Source organism: Podarcis pityusensis, assembly GCF_964106645.2.
Source record: "Podarcis pityusensis genome assembly, chromosome: 11".
NCBI classification, from domain to species: Eukaryota; Metazoa; Chordata; class Lepidosauria; order Squamata; family Lacertidae; genus Podarcis; species Podarcis pityusensis.
The window spans coordinates 3,276,963-3,293,695 of record NC_138036.1 but is presented as its reverse complement, the minus strand read 5'-3'; the positions used below and the strand labels follow the sequence as shown (position 1 = coordinate 3,293,695).

At 41.9% G+C, this 16,733-nt stretch overlaps 1 protein-coding gene across 5 annotated transcripts in view; it reads right to left on the bottom strand.

Annotated features, from left to right (window-relative positions):
- The window catches only part of UBAP2 (ubiquitin associated protein 2), an 84,631-nt gene that overhangs the window by 50,040 nt on the left and 17,858 nt on the right, over positions 1-16,733 (bottom strand). For 4 of the 5 annotated variants that reach the window (XM_080973428.1, XM_080973431.1, XM_080973430.1 and 1 more), the window contains exons 2-7: positions 11,390-11,529; positions 10,103-10,180; positions 9,518-9,628; positions 4,765-4,918; positions 3,887-3,964; positions 2,132-2,186 (exon numbers count right to left, since the gene is read on the bottom strand). In XM_080973428.1, the coding sequence (XP_080829554.1) occupies positions 2,132-2,186; positions 3,887-3,964; positions 4,765-4,918; positions 9,518-9,628; positions 10,103-10,180; positions 11,390-11,488 (575 nt within the window). In that variant the 5' untranslated portion in view covers positions 11,489-11,529. Of the gene's footprint in view, positions 1-2,131; positions 2,187-3,886; positions 3,965-4,764; positions 4,919-9,517; positions 9,629-10,102; positions 10,181-11,389; positions 11,530-16,733 lie in introns of those variants that run through there. The other variant, XM_080973432.1, reaches the window with a different exon arrangement.

The following is a 16,733-nucleotide window of genomic DNA, read 5'->3' as shown; positions in this document are numbered from 1 at the left end:
TTAAATTTGCAGCTTTACTGTATGTAAATTTAATAATAAATAATAATAATAATAATAATAATAATAATAGGTGTTTATTTTGGTATAGTCACTTGAATGGTGCTTCCACATGGTCTTTTATTGATCTGAATTGCATTTTATATATATGCTTGCCACCTTGTAGACTATACTGTAAAACAGCAGACTATAAAGCAGTTTAAATAAAATATACTCCCTTCTCACTGCGTGCAGCAATATCTGTGACCTTGCACACTCCCACCCAGCTCTTCTCGTCACATAAAGGCAGCAATATCTGAACTGGGAGATCCCACAGCTATCTGAACAGGAGAACTCAATGGCTGAGGAAACATGGGATGGAATAACAACGAGCGAGCAACCTTGCACTGAATAAACCTGTACAGCTGAATGTGCCTTCTATACACAGTGAGGAGGCCAACAAATCCCTGATCTCAATGCATTCCGAAAACATGGAGGGGAGGGGTAATTTAGCCACTACTGTGCTTCTTAAAAGCATGTCTGCTTGTGCCTCAAAACTATCATTTAGACTGACTGTGCTCATGTTGTAGCGTACCATGAGGGAAGCAGAAAAGAGTGCCAAGGTTGGTAAGTTTTTAACTGCACAGTGAGAGGCGTTGCAAGTGAATGAGCGAATGTGCGATTAATTTGACACTGCCAGATGGTGCCAAGGAGCAACCACCACCTACTGCCAGCAGAGGATGTAATTTCAGAAACTCTCAGCTGGAGTAGAGTTGGGGTGAATGAGCTCCAGTAGTCCTTTTAACTCCTTATCCGCCACGCCCTGCTGCCTACATTAGATGGCAAAAACACCTTCTGTTCATGGTTCCAACAGTCTGAGATTGTGACTTCCCAGGGGGTTAGCATGTTGCACCAAAAACAAAGAAGAGTCTTGCAGCATCTTAAAGACCAACATATTTATCATGCCTTAAACCTCAGTGGGTGAGCCCACTTCACCAAATGTGCATTGGGTGGGCAGCTAATATAACTTTTGGGGGGGGGCAGCTAATATAACAGCCACTATTAGTCACCAATTCTGAGACTAAGAAAAAAGGCTACCAACATCACAGCCATGCCTATGAATACCTCAAGAGCACAGCTAGGAAGCCTTCATACTTTCTAAGGCAATGCTGGGGTTTTTTTTATTTGACAGACTCTTTGATTTGGATGTCAATTTCTTCCATGGTGTCCTAAAATTTTTTAACACAAGGCCAACTGATACTGCAGTCCAGGTTAAGTTTTACATTCAGATTATTTAAACCCCTTAAGTTTTATTTTGCTTTTGCACTTCCGTATCTCCAAATCGTATTAGGCACCTGCAAGTGCTATTTTGGAATCTACAAAGTATCTTCAAGGGCACCCTCCCCATATTAGCAGCAATATAACACAACCATTTTGTGCTATCCATTAAGTTGCGAAATGCAATTGTGCATATGCTGCTCAAATAGTACATGTCTTAATTGCAGCGCCTGTGACATTTTCTTGTTAGAGACTCACAATGCAAGTTGTGCCTAAGTGATTGTTATAATTCTGTTATGAATATATTAATAGCATAAATTTTTGTTTAGATACAGAAGTTTTTCTGGAAATAATAATAATGCATAATAATATGATTGGCAAAACAAACAAAAAAACCCCTTACTATTCAGTAGTATTAAAATGCCCCAGCTTGCACTCAGCATTGTGTGTGTGTGTGTGTGTGTGTGAGAGAGAGAGAGAGAGAGAGAGAGAGAGAGACAGACTCGGTGTGTTTTAATTAAATTCCTGGGACAATTCGATAGACCTAATTCTCATCTTGGGCTTATGCTTACCTCAGGCAACAAATCGGCTGCTTGAGGTTGTCAATCCCTCTCTGCCTCTGGAAGTTTTGCTGAATTACTCAAGAGTTTGCCTGTCAGGCTGTAATAGTGAAGGCACCCATTTCACAAGGACTTTTATAAAGTTTCCTGATATCAGGACGAAGGGAGTCAATAAGTCCTCTCAATACAGTCAAACATTTAACAGATTCTCCATTACATGGATCTGTGTAATTTCTTTAATACAAAGTTAAGCAGTGTTGACAGGTCCTATTTTAGCTGATATATTTTCTTTCACTGACATGGTGTAAAGAACCTACCCCATGCCTTGGGCTGAAAACCTCCCTGCTCCTCTTCCTCTGCCACGTCCAAATCCTGTGGGAAGGAAAGAGCCTCATTTAAAGGTGCAAGGTGGATAAGCTGAACATTCAGCTCCCAAGGTTTCAGGAGGGGGAGTCAACTTGAGATAGTAGGGCTCAGCCTTTTCTCCTCTTCTCATTTCCTTCAGAAACAGCACACTCTCTTCTTAATCAAGGAAGCAAGACAACATGACAGCAGAAAAGAAACTCTTTTTCTATCCTCTTCATAAAAACCTAGAGGGAAACCCTGATGGTGGAAGTGTGGTGCAGTGGTTAGAGGATTGGGAGTCCAGAGTTGACATCCCCACTCAGCCATGAAGAGTGACCTTGGACCAGCCACTGTCTCTTCCCATAACCTAGCCCACAGGGTTGTTGTGGGGATAAAATGGGATGGGGGAGAACTTATTCTTTTACCCTGCAGCTGCAAGAAGAGGAGACTGAGGGAGAGTTATCTTTTAAAGATGCTAGATCCAGTTTGAAAACAAACCCCTTTGTTATATGTCAATACTGAAGCTATAAGTAAGTATATAAGATTTCAGCCAGGCCCTGAAACCTATTTTCCAACCTGCAAGCTCTCTACAACTTGCAGGTTAGGATCCAATGATTCTCACCCTCACCCACTGTGCCTCAGTCCCCAGGACCGACTTATATGGTCTTCAGTCCTATAACTAGGGAACTATACACTCTCCCCAGACTCTTACTCTAATGTTGGCCCCTCTGCATGAAAGCTTGGTACTATGAGCCAGCTAAAATTACAGAAGTCTGCTGGCCAGCTGGGATGTGAGCAGGTTAGGAAAGGATAAGAAAAGTTTTACTTCAAACAAACCCCTTCCTCCTGTACCCACAATCTCATCACAAGCCCCCCCACCCACCTGCTTGTTCTTTTTGCAGTCTTCCAGCAAAACAATCTCTCCATCTATTAAAATACTACACTGTTATCACTAGTCTACAAGGACAACATCTTCACAGCTGCACTATTCTGAAACACTGAACTGAAGACAGCCTAACCAAACACATTTCTGCTTCCTGAATTATACAAAGGCTGCTTTTAATCATGTGGTCTGGAAGAGCCACCAACACACCAATCAAGGGTGACAAACTGGACCCAAAATGCAAAACGGATTAGATGTTTAAAAGTGCAGGTACAAGCTTAAAAATGCAGGCAGAAGCTATCGCTCTTCAAGCCTCAGCATTTAATTTGGCCATGCCCTCAACATGGACACAGTTTACAATACAAGCCACATGTGAAAGGGTGATGGCATGCTTCAGCTATGAAATACAGCAGGGTATTCTTCTGCATGTTTTTTTAAAGATATTCCCTGAGCTGAAAGTACTTCAGGCTTATCTTGCATCAACTGCAAAGGAGGTGCTGGTTTTCAGCAATGTCCCAGGATATTCTTAAGCAGGAAGCACCAAGATCCTAGTGCTTATGCCAGTAGTTAGGCCACATTCACATGGACAAAATGCAAACAAGACTCAGGTCCTGCTTATGGGATTCCTCTAGACACTGGTTGGCCACTGTGAGAACAGCCTACTGGGCTAGATGGTTGCCTGCATGGCTCACAAGTCCTGCAGCCCTTTAGGGGCAAGAAAAAGAATTATCAGGCAAGCAGAGCACAGGGTTGGAGGGTGGAGGGCTCTTAACAAAAGCTATTTCTTGCAAGGTTCCTTTTTCAAGGAGAAGGGAAAACAAAAATATTCGTAAGTTTGTCTTACCTCTCCCTCTGCTACGTTTCCCACGATCAGAAGGCCTCTCTCCTTGGCTGTTATCCACTCCATTCTCCTCTACTCTAACTAGATGTGGAAGGAGAGACACAGAAAGCAAAACGTTACTATATATAATATGAATGTTTGCCCTCTCAGTCAGACTTTTTGTTTTTCAACTGTGCAGGAGACAGAATCACACAGCAAGAATGGAAAGGGTGAGGGGTCCTAACAAGACACAAGGATTTGGACTTGCAGGTGCTACTCTGCCTGTTAGATGAAGCCTCGGTTCACTGAGAAGCCTACAGAGATAAATGGTTTGATGATATCATGCCTAAATCTTTCCACAAGCTCCTGCCTTGAATATAAAATGTCTTTCCTTTTATCAAGCTATATATTTTAGGACTCTGTGTTCAATATGCACGGCACTGGCCTTGTTTTTATACTGTGTTGCTGTTTTAGAATGTGCGTTTAAGAGTGATGAGCATTTGCTGTTTTTGAATATTTGTGAGCAGCTCTAACAGCTCCTTTGAGGTTGAAGAGTGAGCAGGCTATGTGCCCATATAAAAATATTTGATCAGCTTTCAGACATTTTTCATGTGCCTATACTCAATACAGAAAACACAATATTATTAGTATTATTGTTTGAAGAGGAGAAAAGCGTCATTAAACCAAGCCAGTACCAGGTTCTCACGGCTGTATAAATTGTACCCAAACTAGGCAAATCCTTTTGTTGAAGAGAAACAGTTCTGCGTGCATAGTTTGTGGTTCTTCCCCCAGTGCTCTACTGCAAACATACAACAAAGCAACTCAAGCACAACACGCTCCTCTGTGAACGCAAAGGCAAACTGAGGCAACCGCGTTCCTAGGAGCAAGGTGCCTGCGCTTACACTCTCGACCACGGCTGCCCCCTCTTCCTCGTCTGCTGGAACTTCCCCGTCCACGGCTCACTTCTCTGTCCCCTCGCTTTTCTCTGTTCTCTTTGTTTTCTGAACTCTCTTTTCCAAGACTTTTCTTCTTTCCTCCCACTGTCTCCCACGAAGTCTATTTGGGTGGAGAAGGAAAACACAGAACAATTCAAAAGGGGTTTAAAGACTGCCTTGAGAATATCTTCCAGTGTAAAACCTCTAAGCTCTATGGGAACCTTTTACAGCCCTTCAGACATGCAAGGTCCATTGTCAAACAAAGCCTTGGGGGCACCTGCAAAGCCTAGAAACCATCAACACTAATCCAGCATCCTTGGAACGGAATTAATCCCTGTGGCATTTTAATGGCAAAGCATTTTTACAGGGACAAACTTTGTGGCATTAAAACAGGGTCTTAACATTATTTACTTATTTATTTAAACTGTAAATAGGCAAATCAAGATCCAGACCTCACACCCCCCAAAATACTATAGTCCTGATTAAAATCACCCCTCTCATCCATGGCTATTTGGCACATGAGTGAGGCTATCACTCATGCCAAATAGTATCAGAGGTGGGTTGCTGTTTTTTGGCAAAAGCCTGGTTATCTACTTTTTTAAAAAGTCCATACAATGTTAAACCACATGTTTAATACCATGTAGGTGTTTGGCTCATAGCCTCTTCCCTTACTATTAATGACTAAGGCAGGACATATTTAGGCCCATTTCATAAGCAGGTATCAACTTGCCCACGATCACCAGCACAACTGTGTCTGAGAAGGGGATGGAACCCAGAACTGAAATCTGCCTCCTCACCCTCTTATATCAGCCTTCCCTAACCTTGGGTCTCTAGATATTGTTGGACTATAACCCACAACATCCCCCAGCAAGCATGGCCAGTGGACAAGTGGGATGGGGGTGTAGCCCAGTTGCACCTAGGCTATGCTAATATCTCATGACTGACTTTGGTATTGTATCCCAACTTGTCTTGAGACACATTCCCGCATTACCATTATACTCTGCTGTCTCATTTCATGTGGCCCCCATGGATGGTGGAAGTGGGGATTTTTTTGACTGCTCAACTCTTGCAACAACTGCCAACACTCACAATGTTCAACGATAAAGGGGGAAATTTCCCAGAATATCTTGTCTATTGGTCCTTGAGTTGTGGCACATGCGTATGCTGGTTAAGCAGCAAGAATTGGCGGGCGGGGAGGTGAGTTTTGCTGCTTTTTTGGACTAATTTGTACTTTATTTTTATCCACTTTCCAGGCAAATACTGTCTCCAAAAATGTCTCATATCAGTTCAAACAAAAACAAGGTGCTGTTCCACAAGACACAAATGAGAAGGGAGTGAAGGGAGAAGGCAGAAGGAGGAGATCAGTCTGACAATGCCAATGGTGGTATATAAATAACGATTGAAAATCCAGTTGGTGCCAGGCTGGTCTTCCCTTGAGAAAGACATGCCCAGAGCTTTGTCACTCAATTATTAATTCTGAATGAATGTAACATACAGGTATTTGCTTGATCTGCATAGCTTCACCTGAATTACAAGGGGAATATCCTGGCCCAACCAGGACTGGTCAAAGAACAAAGCATAAATCCTAGCAAAATATACCAAGAAAAATATGTGCACATCTCAAAGTGACTTGACTACCAAAATGCTTTCCACCAATGTCATCTCTCCCTAACCCCCAACTCAATAGCCAATTTGTCAGCAAGCAAAAGAGAACCTAAATGAATCTTTCCTGCACCCACTAAGAGGCCCAAAAAGCTTTTGCTTTTCTTAGGTTCCAGGGAAAGAGAATCCCCTCTGATGCTGGCTCATGGAGCAGTTGGGGTGGGGAATGAGGTTTAGGTTCCACCCCCTAACAGTGTGCAAATCAGCCCAGAACATGACGGGGAGGAAATACCAGCTGTTTTTATTCTAGAAAGTCCTGATTTAGGTAGTGTACAGTCTCACTCCAGGTATGAGAGTGAGACTATGAAGAAGACTTATGTCTCTGTTGTCCCAATTCAAAATGTAGATAGTAAGCTCAAGAGGGCATCACAGTCCCTCACAAACATATAGTGATAGGTTTTCTTGTTTTATCATAATAAAACAGGCAGAGCTGTCCATCCTCATTCCACACACAGTGAGCCACAAAGGTCAGAAGTGGGACTTGTTTCTTATCAAAATTCTACAGGGCAGAAGAAATAGTAGAGGAATATAAGCTGCTGAACACAGAATTCAGCTTCCAGAGAATCTGAGCTCCTATTTTTCAAGAAAGCAGCAAGTTCCTACACCTTATGTTGCAAACAGATACTTGAGTGTGTGGGGGCAATGCCTACTAATATCTCAAAAGCCAGAGAAGTGGTTGAAAAATTACAGAATTGTAGGACTGGAAGGGACCCAGAGAGTCATCTAGTCCACCCTGCTGCAATGCAGGAATCTCAACTAAAGCATCCATAACAGATGACCATCCAACATCTTCTTAAAAACCTCCAATGAATAAGAGTCCACAACCTCCCTATGGAGTCCGTTCCACTTTCTAACAGTTCCCAAAATAAAGGTGGGGGGAGCAGCTTAAAATACCCCGTACAATTCATTGTCCTCCATAACTAGCAAAACTGGAATTAGGGAAGAAAGAAAAAAGTAAATTTGGAAGCTTTAGTTTTCTTGGGGCCTTATTTTTTAAAACCTCAAACACAGTCCTATGCAGGAATAGTCAAAGTTACATTTGAGTGCCCCAGTTGAGCATTTGCCTACACCTTCACATTACAGAACCCTGGTAGCAAGTATCAAGGGTCAGGGATAGTTCATCCTAAGCAGGTGCACAAGTTAAGTGCTTTGCCAGTTTTCCAGGGCAGACCTCCAGTTCACCTGCTCCTTTAGACTTAGAGACTTCCAGGCTCTCCAGATCCAGGGTCAATGTCCTGTTTGTTTGAAGAAAACTGCATCAGAAATTCTAACTGGTAACAGGACAGAAAGATGAATCTAGGTGATAATTACAGTGGATTGTTTTTTAGCATGTGGCACTCTAAAACAGGGATGGGCAGGAGGTAGATAGTAAAACAGGGGTAGATTAGGGTTCTACCAGTAAATTTGCAGTGATTTGCAGTGGCTCAGCAAGGATTCTGACACCAAATTATTTAATAAGAACAACAAGACCTTTTCCTCCCTTCTAAATTAGGCTGCTGAGCTGAAGAAAAGTGGCTGGGGGGGTGAATTTATGGGGGAGAGCAGATTTTAGTGTAAGCTCAGTCCTGGTACTGAAAACAATTTCCTGGGCTCAAAATGAGGAATCCCCTACAAAGAATCCTTTTCCTGAATTATGAGGTTATTGCCCCCCTCCCTGCCACTATTTTATACCTGGCTTTGGCTGGTGGATCTCAGGGATCTAGTAAAATTAATTGGATCCTCACAAGCCTGGTCTGCAGACTCCAGTACCAGAACAAACTTTTGCAGGAACCAAGTCTAAGGAACTGAGGCAGATAATGGTGATGAGGGATGAAGTTCTAGGCCTAACAGACAAAATAAAAACTGACAAAACACCAGGTCTGAATGGCATCCACCTGAGAGTTATCAAAGAACTCAAATGTGTAATTGCTGAACTTCTAACAAAATGTAAGTTGTTCCTCAGATACTTAACTGGAAAACTGGTGAAAAGTATTGGTAAAGATAAAATAACCAAGCACAGAGAAGAACAACCCTTGAGGAAGCTGAGCCAGCATGGCTTTTGCAATGGCACGTCCTGTCTCATGAACCTATTCAGAATTATTTGAGAGTATCAACAAGCATATAGACAGAGGTGATCCAGTTGGCATAGTGCACTTGGACTTTCCAATAGCTTTCAACAAAATACTTCACCAAAGACTCCTGATTTGAGTAAGCTTACTAGTCATGGAATAAGAAGAGACTTTCTTGTGGACCAGTGAGTGGTTAAGTAACAGGAAACAGAGAGCAGGAAAAAATGGACAGTCCTCCAAACGGAGAGACGTTGAAAGTGGAGTCCTGCAAGGATCAGTATTGGTACCTGTGCTTTTTAATCTGTTCATAAACAATCTAGAGCTAAGGTTGAGCAGTGAGGTGGCCAGGTCTGCTGATGATACTAAACTGTTCAAGGATATTAAAACAAAAAGACTGAAATGTTCCCAAAGCACCTCTCCAAACAGAGATCATTAGGATAGCAACTGAAAAATAAAACTTCCAATATTATAATATCACTATACAATCTATAGTGTAACGACATTTAGAATACTGTTTATACAGTTCTGGTCACCTCTACTGGTGTGCTCTGGGATAATGTTATTACCTAAGACTAAAGAGCATCAGAAACTGATACACAGAGATGTTATGGCTGTGACAAATCAAGGCACCACTTTTGACTGTGATGTCACGCAGCAAAATAACCTCAGGCTACTTAAAATTCACCAGCTCTTTCCAGTGTTTAATTTCTTGGAAAATTCTTGACAGCAGGGCTCAAATCTGTTTAGAAATCATTTCTTTTGCCAGTGATAGACAACTGAATTTCTTCCAGTTAACTGAGTGAGCTGGGGGCCAATTTCAGAGTTTCACTAGTTTTAAAGGTTTTTGAAACCTACATATAACAAAGTTGTTTCTAAAACGTAAGTATTTGACATCTTTCTTAGCTTGGCCACAGCTTTTCATTCCCCAATGAAAAGCAGGAAGTCTCCATGTGTTAACTCTTCAGGCAAGGCTCCTCTCAAGGCTTAAGAAAAGGATGTAGAGTCCTTACTGTGTCAGAGTTCCCTTCCAGCAAGATATTGATTGCTCTGTTCACATCTCCATTACAGTCATGTAGAGCCACTATGCAATCATCCTGATTCTTCCCAGTCACTTCCATAAGCTGGAAAAAAACACAAATATATGAGTCACGTTAAAGAGACCTTGATAACACAACAAAGGGAGTTCAGGCAGCAAGTGGAAAAATAGGTTAAAAATATACCTACAATTATATATATACACACACACCATCCCAGAGGCACTGAGTGGGTAGCAATACAAGTTGCCCCAGGCCTCAGACAAGCTCTCCATGTGCCTGGTTATAGCACCGTATTCAGCTAAGTTTCAGTTAGAGTGGACCCACTGAAATGAATGGATCCAAGTTAAATGAATGGATCCAAGTTAATCATGGCCATTAATTTCAATGAGTCTACTCTGACTGAAACTTAGCTGAATACAGTTCATAATTACTATTATTCAAGCTGAAGTTTTAGTAAGCAAGTGGACTTGAAACAGGCTTGAAGTAGCAAAGGTTATTCTCCACCAGTCCATGAAAGCCAACCCACCCACTCACCAGGGACAGGGGAAAAACATATACCTGTTTCACTTTATCCTCAAAGTCTGCATCGTTCTTATCGTAGATCATCTGAGCAAGGCGAATTTGTTCCGCTGTTGCCTGGGAAGCACAAACAGATCGGTTATAGAAATACACACGCAAAGCCAAAATTTTCCCCAAATGCTTGAGTCTCCCGTAATTTGTTCTTTTGTTCCAGGGTTGTGGAACCTGCGGCACTCCAGATACAGGTGAATTACAACTCCTATCATCGCCTGACCATGCTGACTAGGGTGGACAGGAATTGGGAGTCCAACATCACCTGGAAGTCTACTGGTTCCCCACTCCTATTTTATTTTTAACTCCAAGGGAAGAAACATTGAGGCATCCTTTCCTATCTAACAAGCCCAAACTCCAGATTGCAGGCAAATATAAGAAAAAAACAACCAGTACCGATCCCTCACAGAACAGTTCTTAAAGCAGATAATTTAGCATTGAACACAAGACAAAGTTGTTAAGTTTTATCTAAATTATCAAAGGAACCACTGTTCGGGTGCATGGCCTATTATGAGCCCTAATTAGAGAACTACAACCCTTGAATTTCCTGCCCATTTTTTGCCTAATTCTGTCACTCAATCTTTGCACACAATTTAATTCAATAAAGTGTTCATTTCAGAGCACTGGCATGGTTCTGGCTGGTAGAATGGGGCAAGGGGTACTGGTATTCCCCTCACTGCCCAAACAGGAAAAAGCCACCAGAAATAAAGGCTGGTGTTCTTTTAGCGAATACATCTAAGAAAGCAACCTTTAAACAGTTAGGCATAGTGATGTGAGGTGAGAATATTCCCTGCTAGAAAATTCTCCAGAGAATACTCCCCCAAAACTGTAAATTCTAACGTAAGAACCAGTTTTACAACCCACATTTTAAAAATCTAGTAAATAATAAGTCAAGCTATGATATTGCCAGTGTAAGTAATGAATAATGATTTTTTGATCCAGTTACAATTCTGGCCATTGTGTCATTCACCATTGGCAGTTCTGAAATGTGAGCTACAGAAAACTTTTTTTTTTTTTTTTTAAGTTTTAAAAATTCATTTAAAATTTGAGTAAAATTTGAACTTTTAGTTAGAGCAAAATTTGAAAGGCTACGGGTTTGCAATCCTAGATTGGATGGTAAGCACTCCTAATTCAAGTAGATAAGATGAATCTTACGGGCTGTCATGTGTATAAACCCACTGAGCAATGGTATTTTCAACATCATTTCTTGATCTTGATTAATTCTTACAGGTTCAGAATTACCGATACATGGATCCAGAATATCCACATCCCTACCTGTACTACTGGTTTCTGTGGTTGCGTCAGCTGCGTGGCTGAAATCTGCGCTTTGTCTCGAGTGCCCCGGGTACGTTCACTGCCCACCGAAGTCATCATATACAGTATATACAAAACAACGTATGTACAAAATAGAAAATCTGAAAAGAGAGAGGAAAAATCCAGCTGAGTTAAGCACTGTTCCTAATATGAAAAACTGGCATAAATAACAGTATACAGATTAACACAAAAGAGAGCTAATTATGTTCATATCCCAAGTAGCAATGTGACTTTTTTTTTTTTTTTTTTGCACACATGGGAAGTAGAAATGCATTTCCTAAAAAGTCTGGCAAGGCACTACCTCAAAACTCCTATCTGCAGAGCAGGTCGGGGCCAGGGTCCAAAAGGCTACTTTGCTTGAACACTGAGAGATCTCAGACTTCCTTTCCATGAATAAGAGGCTCAGGTGACATTTTAAAAACTGCTTTAGGAACCTACCCCAACTTTAAAAGTGGTTTCCCGCGCAGCACAGAAGTCGAGCTGTCTAGAAACTGCAAGCCCAAAATCCACATGAAGACAGAAAATGGGTTGTGCGGTTGTTTGCATTTTTTGTACCTAAAGATTTCCTTTAATGTGGTCCATATCAGCTGCTACCACATGAGATTAATGAGATGACTCCCATCAAGGGTTCTTCACCACAAAGGGTGGGGGGACATCTGAATTAACTCTGTTTCTACATTATCCAAGGCCTTAACTCCTTTTAATATCAGTTCAAATGGCAAGTACAGTTGTACCTCTGGTTACGAACGGGATCCGTTCCGGAGCCCCTTTCGCAACCTGAAAGGAACGCAATCCGCATCTGCGCACGCGCAGGTCTCAATTCACCGCTTCTGCACATGCGCGTGACGTCATTTGCGCGTCTGTGCAAAGTAACCCTTTCTGGTACTTCCGGGTCACTGCGGGACACAACCTGAAAAAACGTATCATGAAGCAAATGTAACAAGAGGTATGACTGTGGAGAAAAGTGAGGTACGAGTAAAGGTATGTGATTTAAGAAGAGCTACCTACTCCTATTCCACTTTTTCTAATTGTAAATTCATGTGCTCATATGGGGGGGGGGCTGCCTCCATTCATCTGAACATAGGTGTAATCATGGCTATGGCTGGTCACAGTGGTCCTTTGACCAAGTGGCTTAGTATCTCCAAATCTGGGACAGCTATTAACCAAATGAAAAACAAGGAAGCCAATGGACCTGATGGGATACCTGCTGAAGTCTTCAAAGTGGGTGGAGTTGAACTTACACAACAACTTCACAAGCTCATCAAAAAAATCTGGGAGAGAGGCGGTCCCAGCGATTGCTTAGGTCAAAGCAACATACCAGAAATGAGGAACCTGTGGGATGTTGCCATATGCAAACAGTAACAACTGCAAACACAAACTCGTAACATTTTATCTATCTGAAGAAGTCTTACACAGCATTCTACAGAGTCATCTGACATTTCACTGCTGACTCGTGCAGTCTCACCAGCATTCTAACTAGGGCTGACCCAAATGCCTTAGTTTCCTCAATTTCCCAACATTTCATGGATCATAGGTGGGGTGTGAAAACCCACCCAAAATGTGGGAGTGAAGGAAGGAAGTCATTGGACTGGCTCATACGATGACAGGCAAGTACTACCCCACCTTAAAGTCCTGAGAATTTCATTTAGAAGGAAACTGACAAAGCTGGGTGTAGCTTTGCACAGTCTTAATTTTAACCTCCTCTTCCAGCTATTAACAAATTTAGCTTTTATTGGCCAAGCCTATATACCCAGCAACTGAAACGCTGAATGCAATAAGGAAAGAATCACTCCAGAGATATGGCAAAACAAACAAACAAACCACCACTTCCTTGAGCTCTTGCATAGTTAACTAAAGAGAGCTGCCTGTACCTGGAAATGGCTGCAGGATCTGACCCAGAAGACCACATTCCATTATGACCGAACCTGGCAAAGCCCAGCTTGTCTGCTACTTTGAAGATGATCGAAGATCACCTACTCAGCAGAGTTTTCACTACTTGAGGCCCATTTGCACAAGCCATAGAATGTGATAGCAGTATGTAAAGGAAGAGGCATAAAGTGCTACTTGTATGATACGATGTGCAGAAAGTCTATAGCTCAAGCTTTTCTGAGGTACTGCTTAATCTAAGACATGAAGCACACCCAATTTGACTGCTCATTTTAAGGCAAGTGAGGGCATTCATAAGGTCACAAAATACTAACTTTATGCCGCCACTAGAATGTTAAACTGGCCCTATGAACTGGCCCCAATTCTTTTGCCAGAACTATTCACAGATAAATTTTGTTGTACCTTCACCTTCCACTGAAAGGGCTAGGAATTTGCTCCCTAAAAATCTGCAATGATGCCTAGATTCTGTATCCAAGACCTTTCAAGATTTCTGATGCAATAAGGGCTTACAAGGAGCTAGGTTTTCCCTTTCATTGTGCCATTTCTTCACTGCAGCTTCCACACATTTCTTACCCATTATCTGCAACCATCTAACAGTTCCAAGGCTATTAGAATGTAACTGGTCTGCTCTCTTATTGTAAGAATGTTTTCCCATTCTTTTGTTTTGGATCTTTTTTGTACTGGAAAGGCAGCTTTAAAAGCTAGAATTGATTTATTCAGGTTGGAGCAGAGGCAATCTGCTTATGACAAGGTTGCTATATAAAATTTTAGGTTATACACACACAGCAGACACATACTCCGCAGAAAACCAATCCTTCACCTTCAAATTTTAGGAAATATTCCCTGGGAAAATTACACATAATTTCAGCACACAGAACAATCCCAAAAAGCCACCTTGGCTCTCCTAATAACTCTAAATATTCCCTCTACAGAATGAAAATATATTGGAGAAACCTTTTCCAATTTCTACCTGGTCCAGGAGGCAGGGCCCAGACTCGCCCAGAACAGCTAAAAGGCTCCTGGGGAGGCCAGAGCGACATTGCTGCTCCGTGCTGCAAGGAGGCTGAGGGCACACTCCACAAGGGGTGTTCGAAAAAGGGTGAGAGGCTGCCAGCTCTGCATGCAAAGGGTGACATAACTGGGCTCCTGAGTCCCACAGAGGTGCCGCAGAAAGAATGCAGTTGGTCAAGGGACCCATGAACTCAAGGAGGTTGAAAACATCTGCCTTAGAGAAAAGAGAAGCGCAGAAATGCATTCTTCCTCTCCCCTGACTCCACCTGAAGAGGAAAGATTGGGTAACATGGGGGTTGCTGTACTCATAGCACCATCTCCAGGTCTCAGAATGCAGGCCTCTGGTTCAATTGTGTGTTTTAAGAATTAAAAACAACAACAACAACTGCGGAAGATTCCCCTGTTACAAGGTATAGGTCAAGTAGAAGCAAAGAACTGAACATTATAACCATTGTTCTTTTTAAGACACATACTCCTCCTGAACTGGAGCAAGAAAATCAGGCTCTTACAGAAGCTATAATTTCTTTACAATAGTGATGTGGCAGAGGGCAGCATTTTGTACTCTTAAAATATGTTTATAAATGGCATTGCGATGTTCCTGCTAGAGGATGGAAGACTAAAAGCCTATTATTAATGCTCCAGGTCTACTCAACCGAAGACTACTTTAACATGCAACTCAGTAGTGTGCCTACTACAGGAACAAGCAGGTAATAGTGTTCTTATACCTAGGGTTTGAGCTTTTGAGTTTGGAAAGGGGTGGCACACTGGAAGGAGATTGAGGGGAGAGAAGAGAATCATTGTGTGTGGAAAGAGAAGAGGATCAGTCAAGACCTAAAATCTCAGCTAGAACTCAAGTTCTGGCTATTTTATACTTTTAAGATGGCTGGGTCTGCTTAGCCTGTTTCCTTTTTTTTTTTAAGCGTTGATTAATTTTCCAATAAAAACATCCAATTAACATATCATATCAAATCCAATAAAAATAAAAAACTAAAATAAAAAAGGTCCAATTGTCTTCCAAATTGTAATAATTTTGTTTTGACTTCCCACGGTCTGAATTTCGAAGCTCATTCAACATCATAGTCCTGCCTCTCATCATCCTCAATGTTATTCATAATTCCATGTCTGATTTTTCCCTTCCACATTTTGACTCTGGTTCTATGATCCTCACTCATGTCAGAAAACCGATACTTTTTTTTTCCTATAGAGTGCAGATTTGTCTGTATATTGTACTCCTTGAGCTGTTTTTTCATCGCACCGCTTCATTTAATTGCATCCAATTTCAAAGTTCTGTCCAGCTCTTTGAGAGTTGTTATTTTGGCAGCTCCCAGATCGTTAATCTTTCCCGTCCAGGCGTTATCAAAGAAACAGAGAGAAATTTCCTTCTGTACCCTCCTTGTTGATTCATCTTAAACAGACTGTTTGCAATGTAGCCATATATCAGACAGTTAGCAATTGGCCTTTGGAATCTTCCCAGTCCCCCCTCCGGGCCCTAGAGGGGGGCTGCCAGACATCCATTTAGCCCTCTCTCTCGCTCGCTCGTAATCAAAAAAACATCTTTTTGCAAACAGTTGTATATGTAATATTGTTTCCAGTCTTTATAACCAACCATCCGTTAGCTCCTGTTTCTCTTAATCAGGGAAGTATTTCAGATATTCAATAACGACGTGGTGGGAGACGCCATTTTGTCCTTTGTCCTTTGTTTTCGTCTTTAACAGACATTTCCGGTCTTAGAGGAGAAGTGGCTGCGAGTAGATCCCAATTATATATGAAAGTCCATCTGAACTCACTTTTTGAAGAGCAATTTAAGTTCTTAATGAGACTTGGCATGCCTTACGGATTGTTGATGTTAAGGATAAAATAATGGTTTTTTTACATACCAAGCCCCTCCACATTCCAAACATGATGAGGATCTCTTTGAAGTTCGATCTTTTGCACCAGAGACTGTACATACTGCAGGTTTTTTCCAGCTTCTTCAATTCAGAGCGTGTCTGTTTGTTTTCCAAATCTTTATATTTTCCCAAACAGATGCGTCCGGCTATGGGGTGGCGTCGCAGGAGTGTCAGCCGTCCCTAGCTCCGTGACCCAGTGCCCCTGTCGTCTGCCACATCGGCGATCTGGGGCAGACCGCGGGTGGTTGAGACAGTCCTCCCCTGCCCTGGGGAGGCTGCCAGGGCTAATTACCCCCATATCAGCCCTGAAATATCGGAACGGCTGAAGTCCGATTGTGTGGGATCAGCCATTTTCCACCGCCGGAAACAGGAAGTCCTAGCCTGTTTCCTTTAGGCTTCAAGGATGGTATGGATTTTTTCAGAAAAACCAAAAGTATGAGTTGAAAAGTGGGGTGAAGAAATGAGAAACATTTCATACAGTCCCGAAACAATTAAAAAGAAGTCATAGTTTTAAAAAA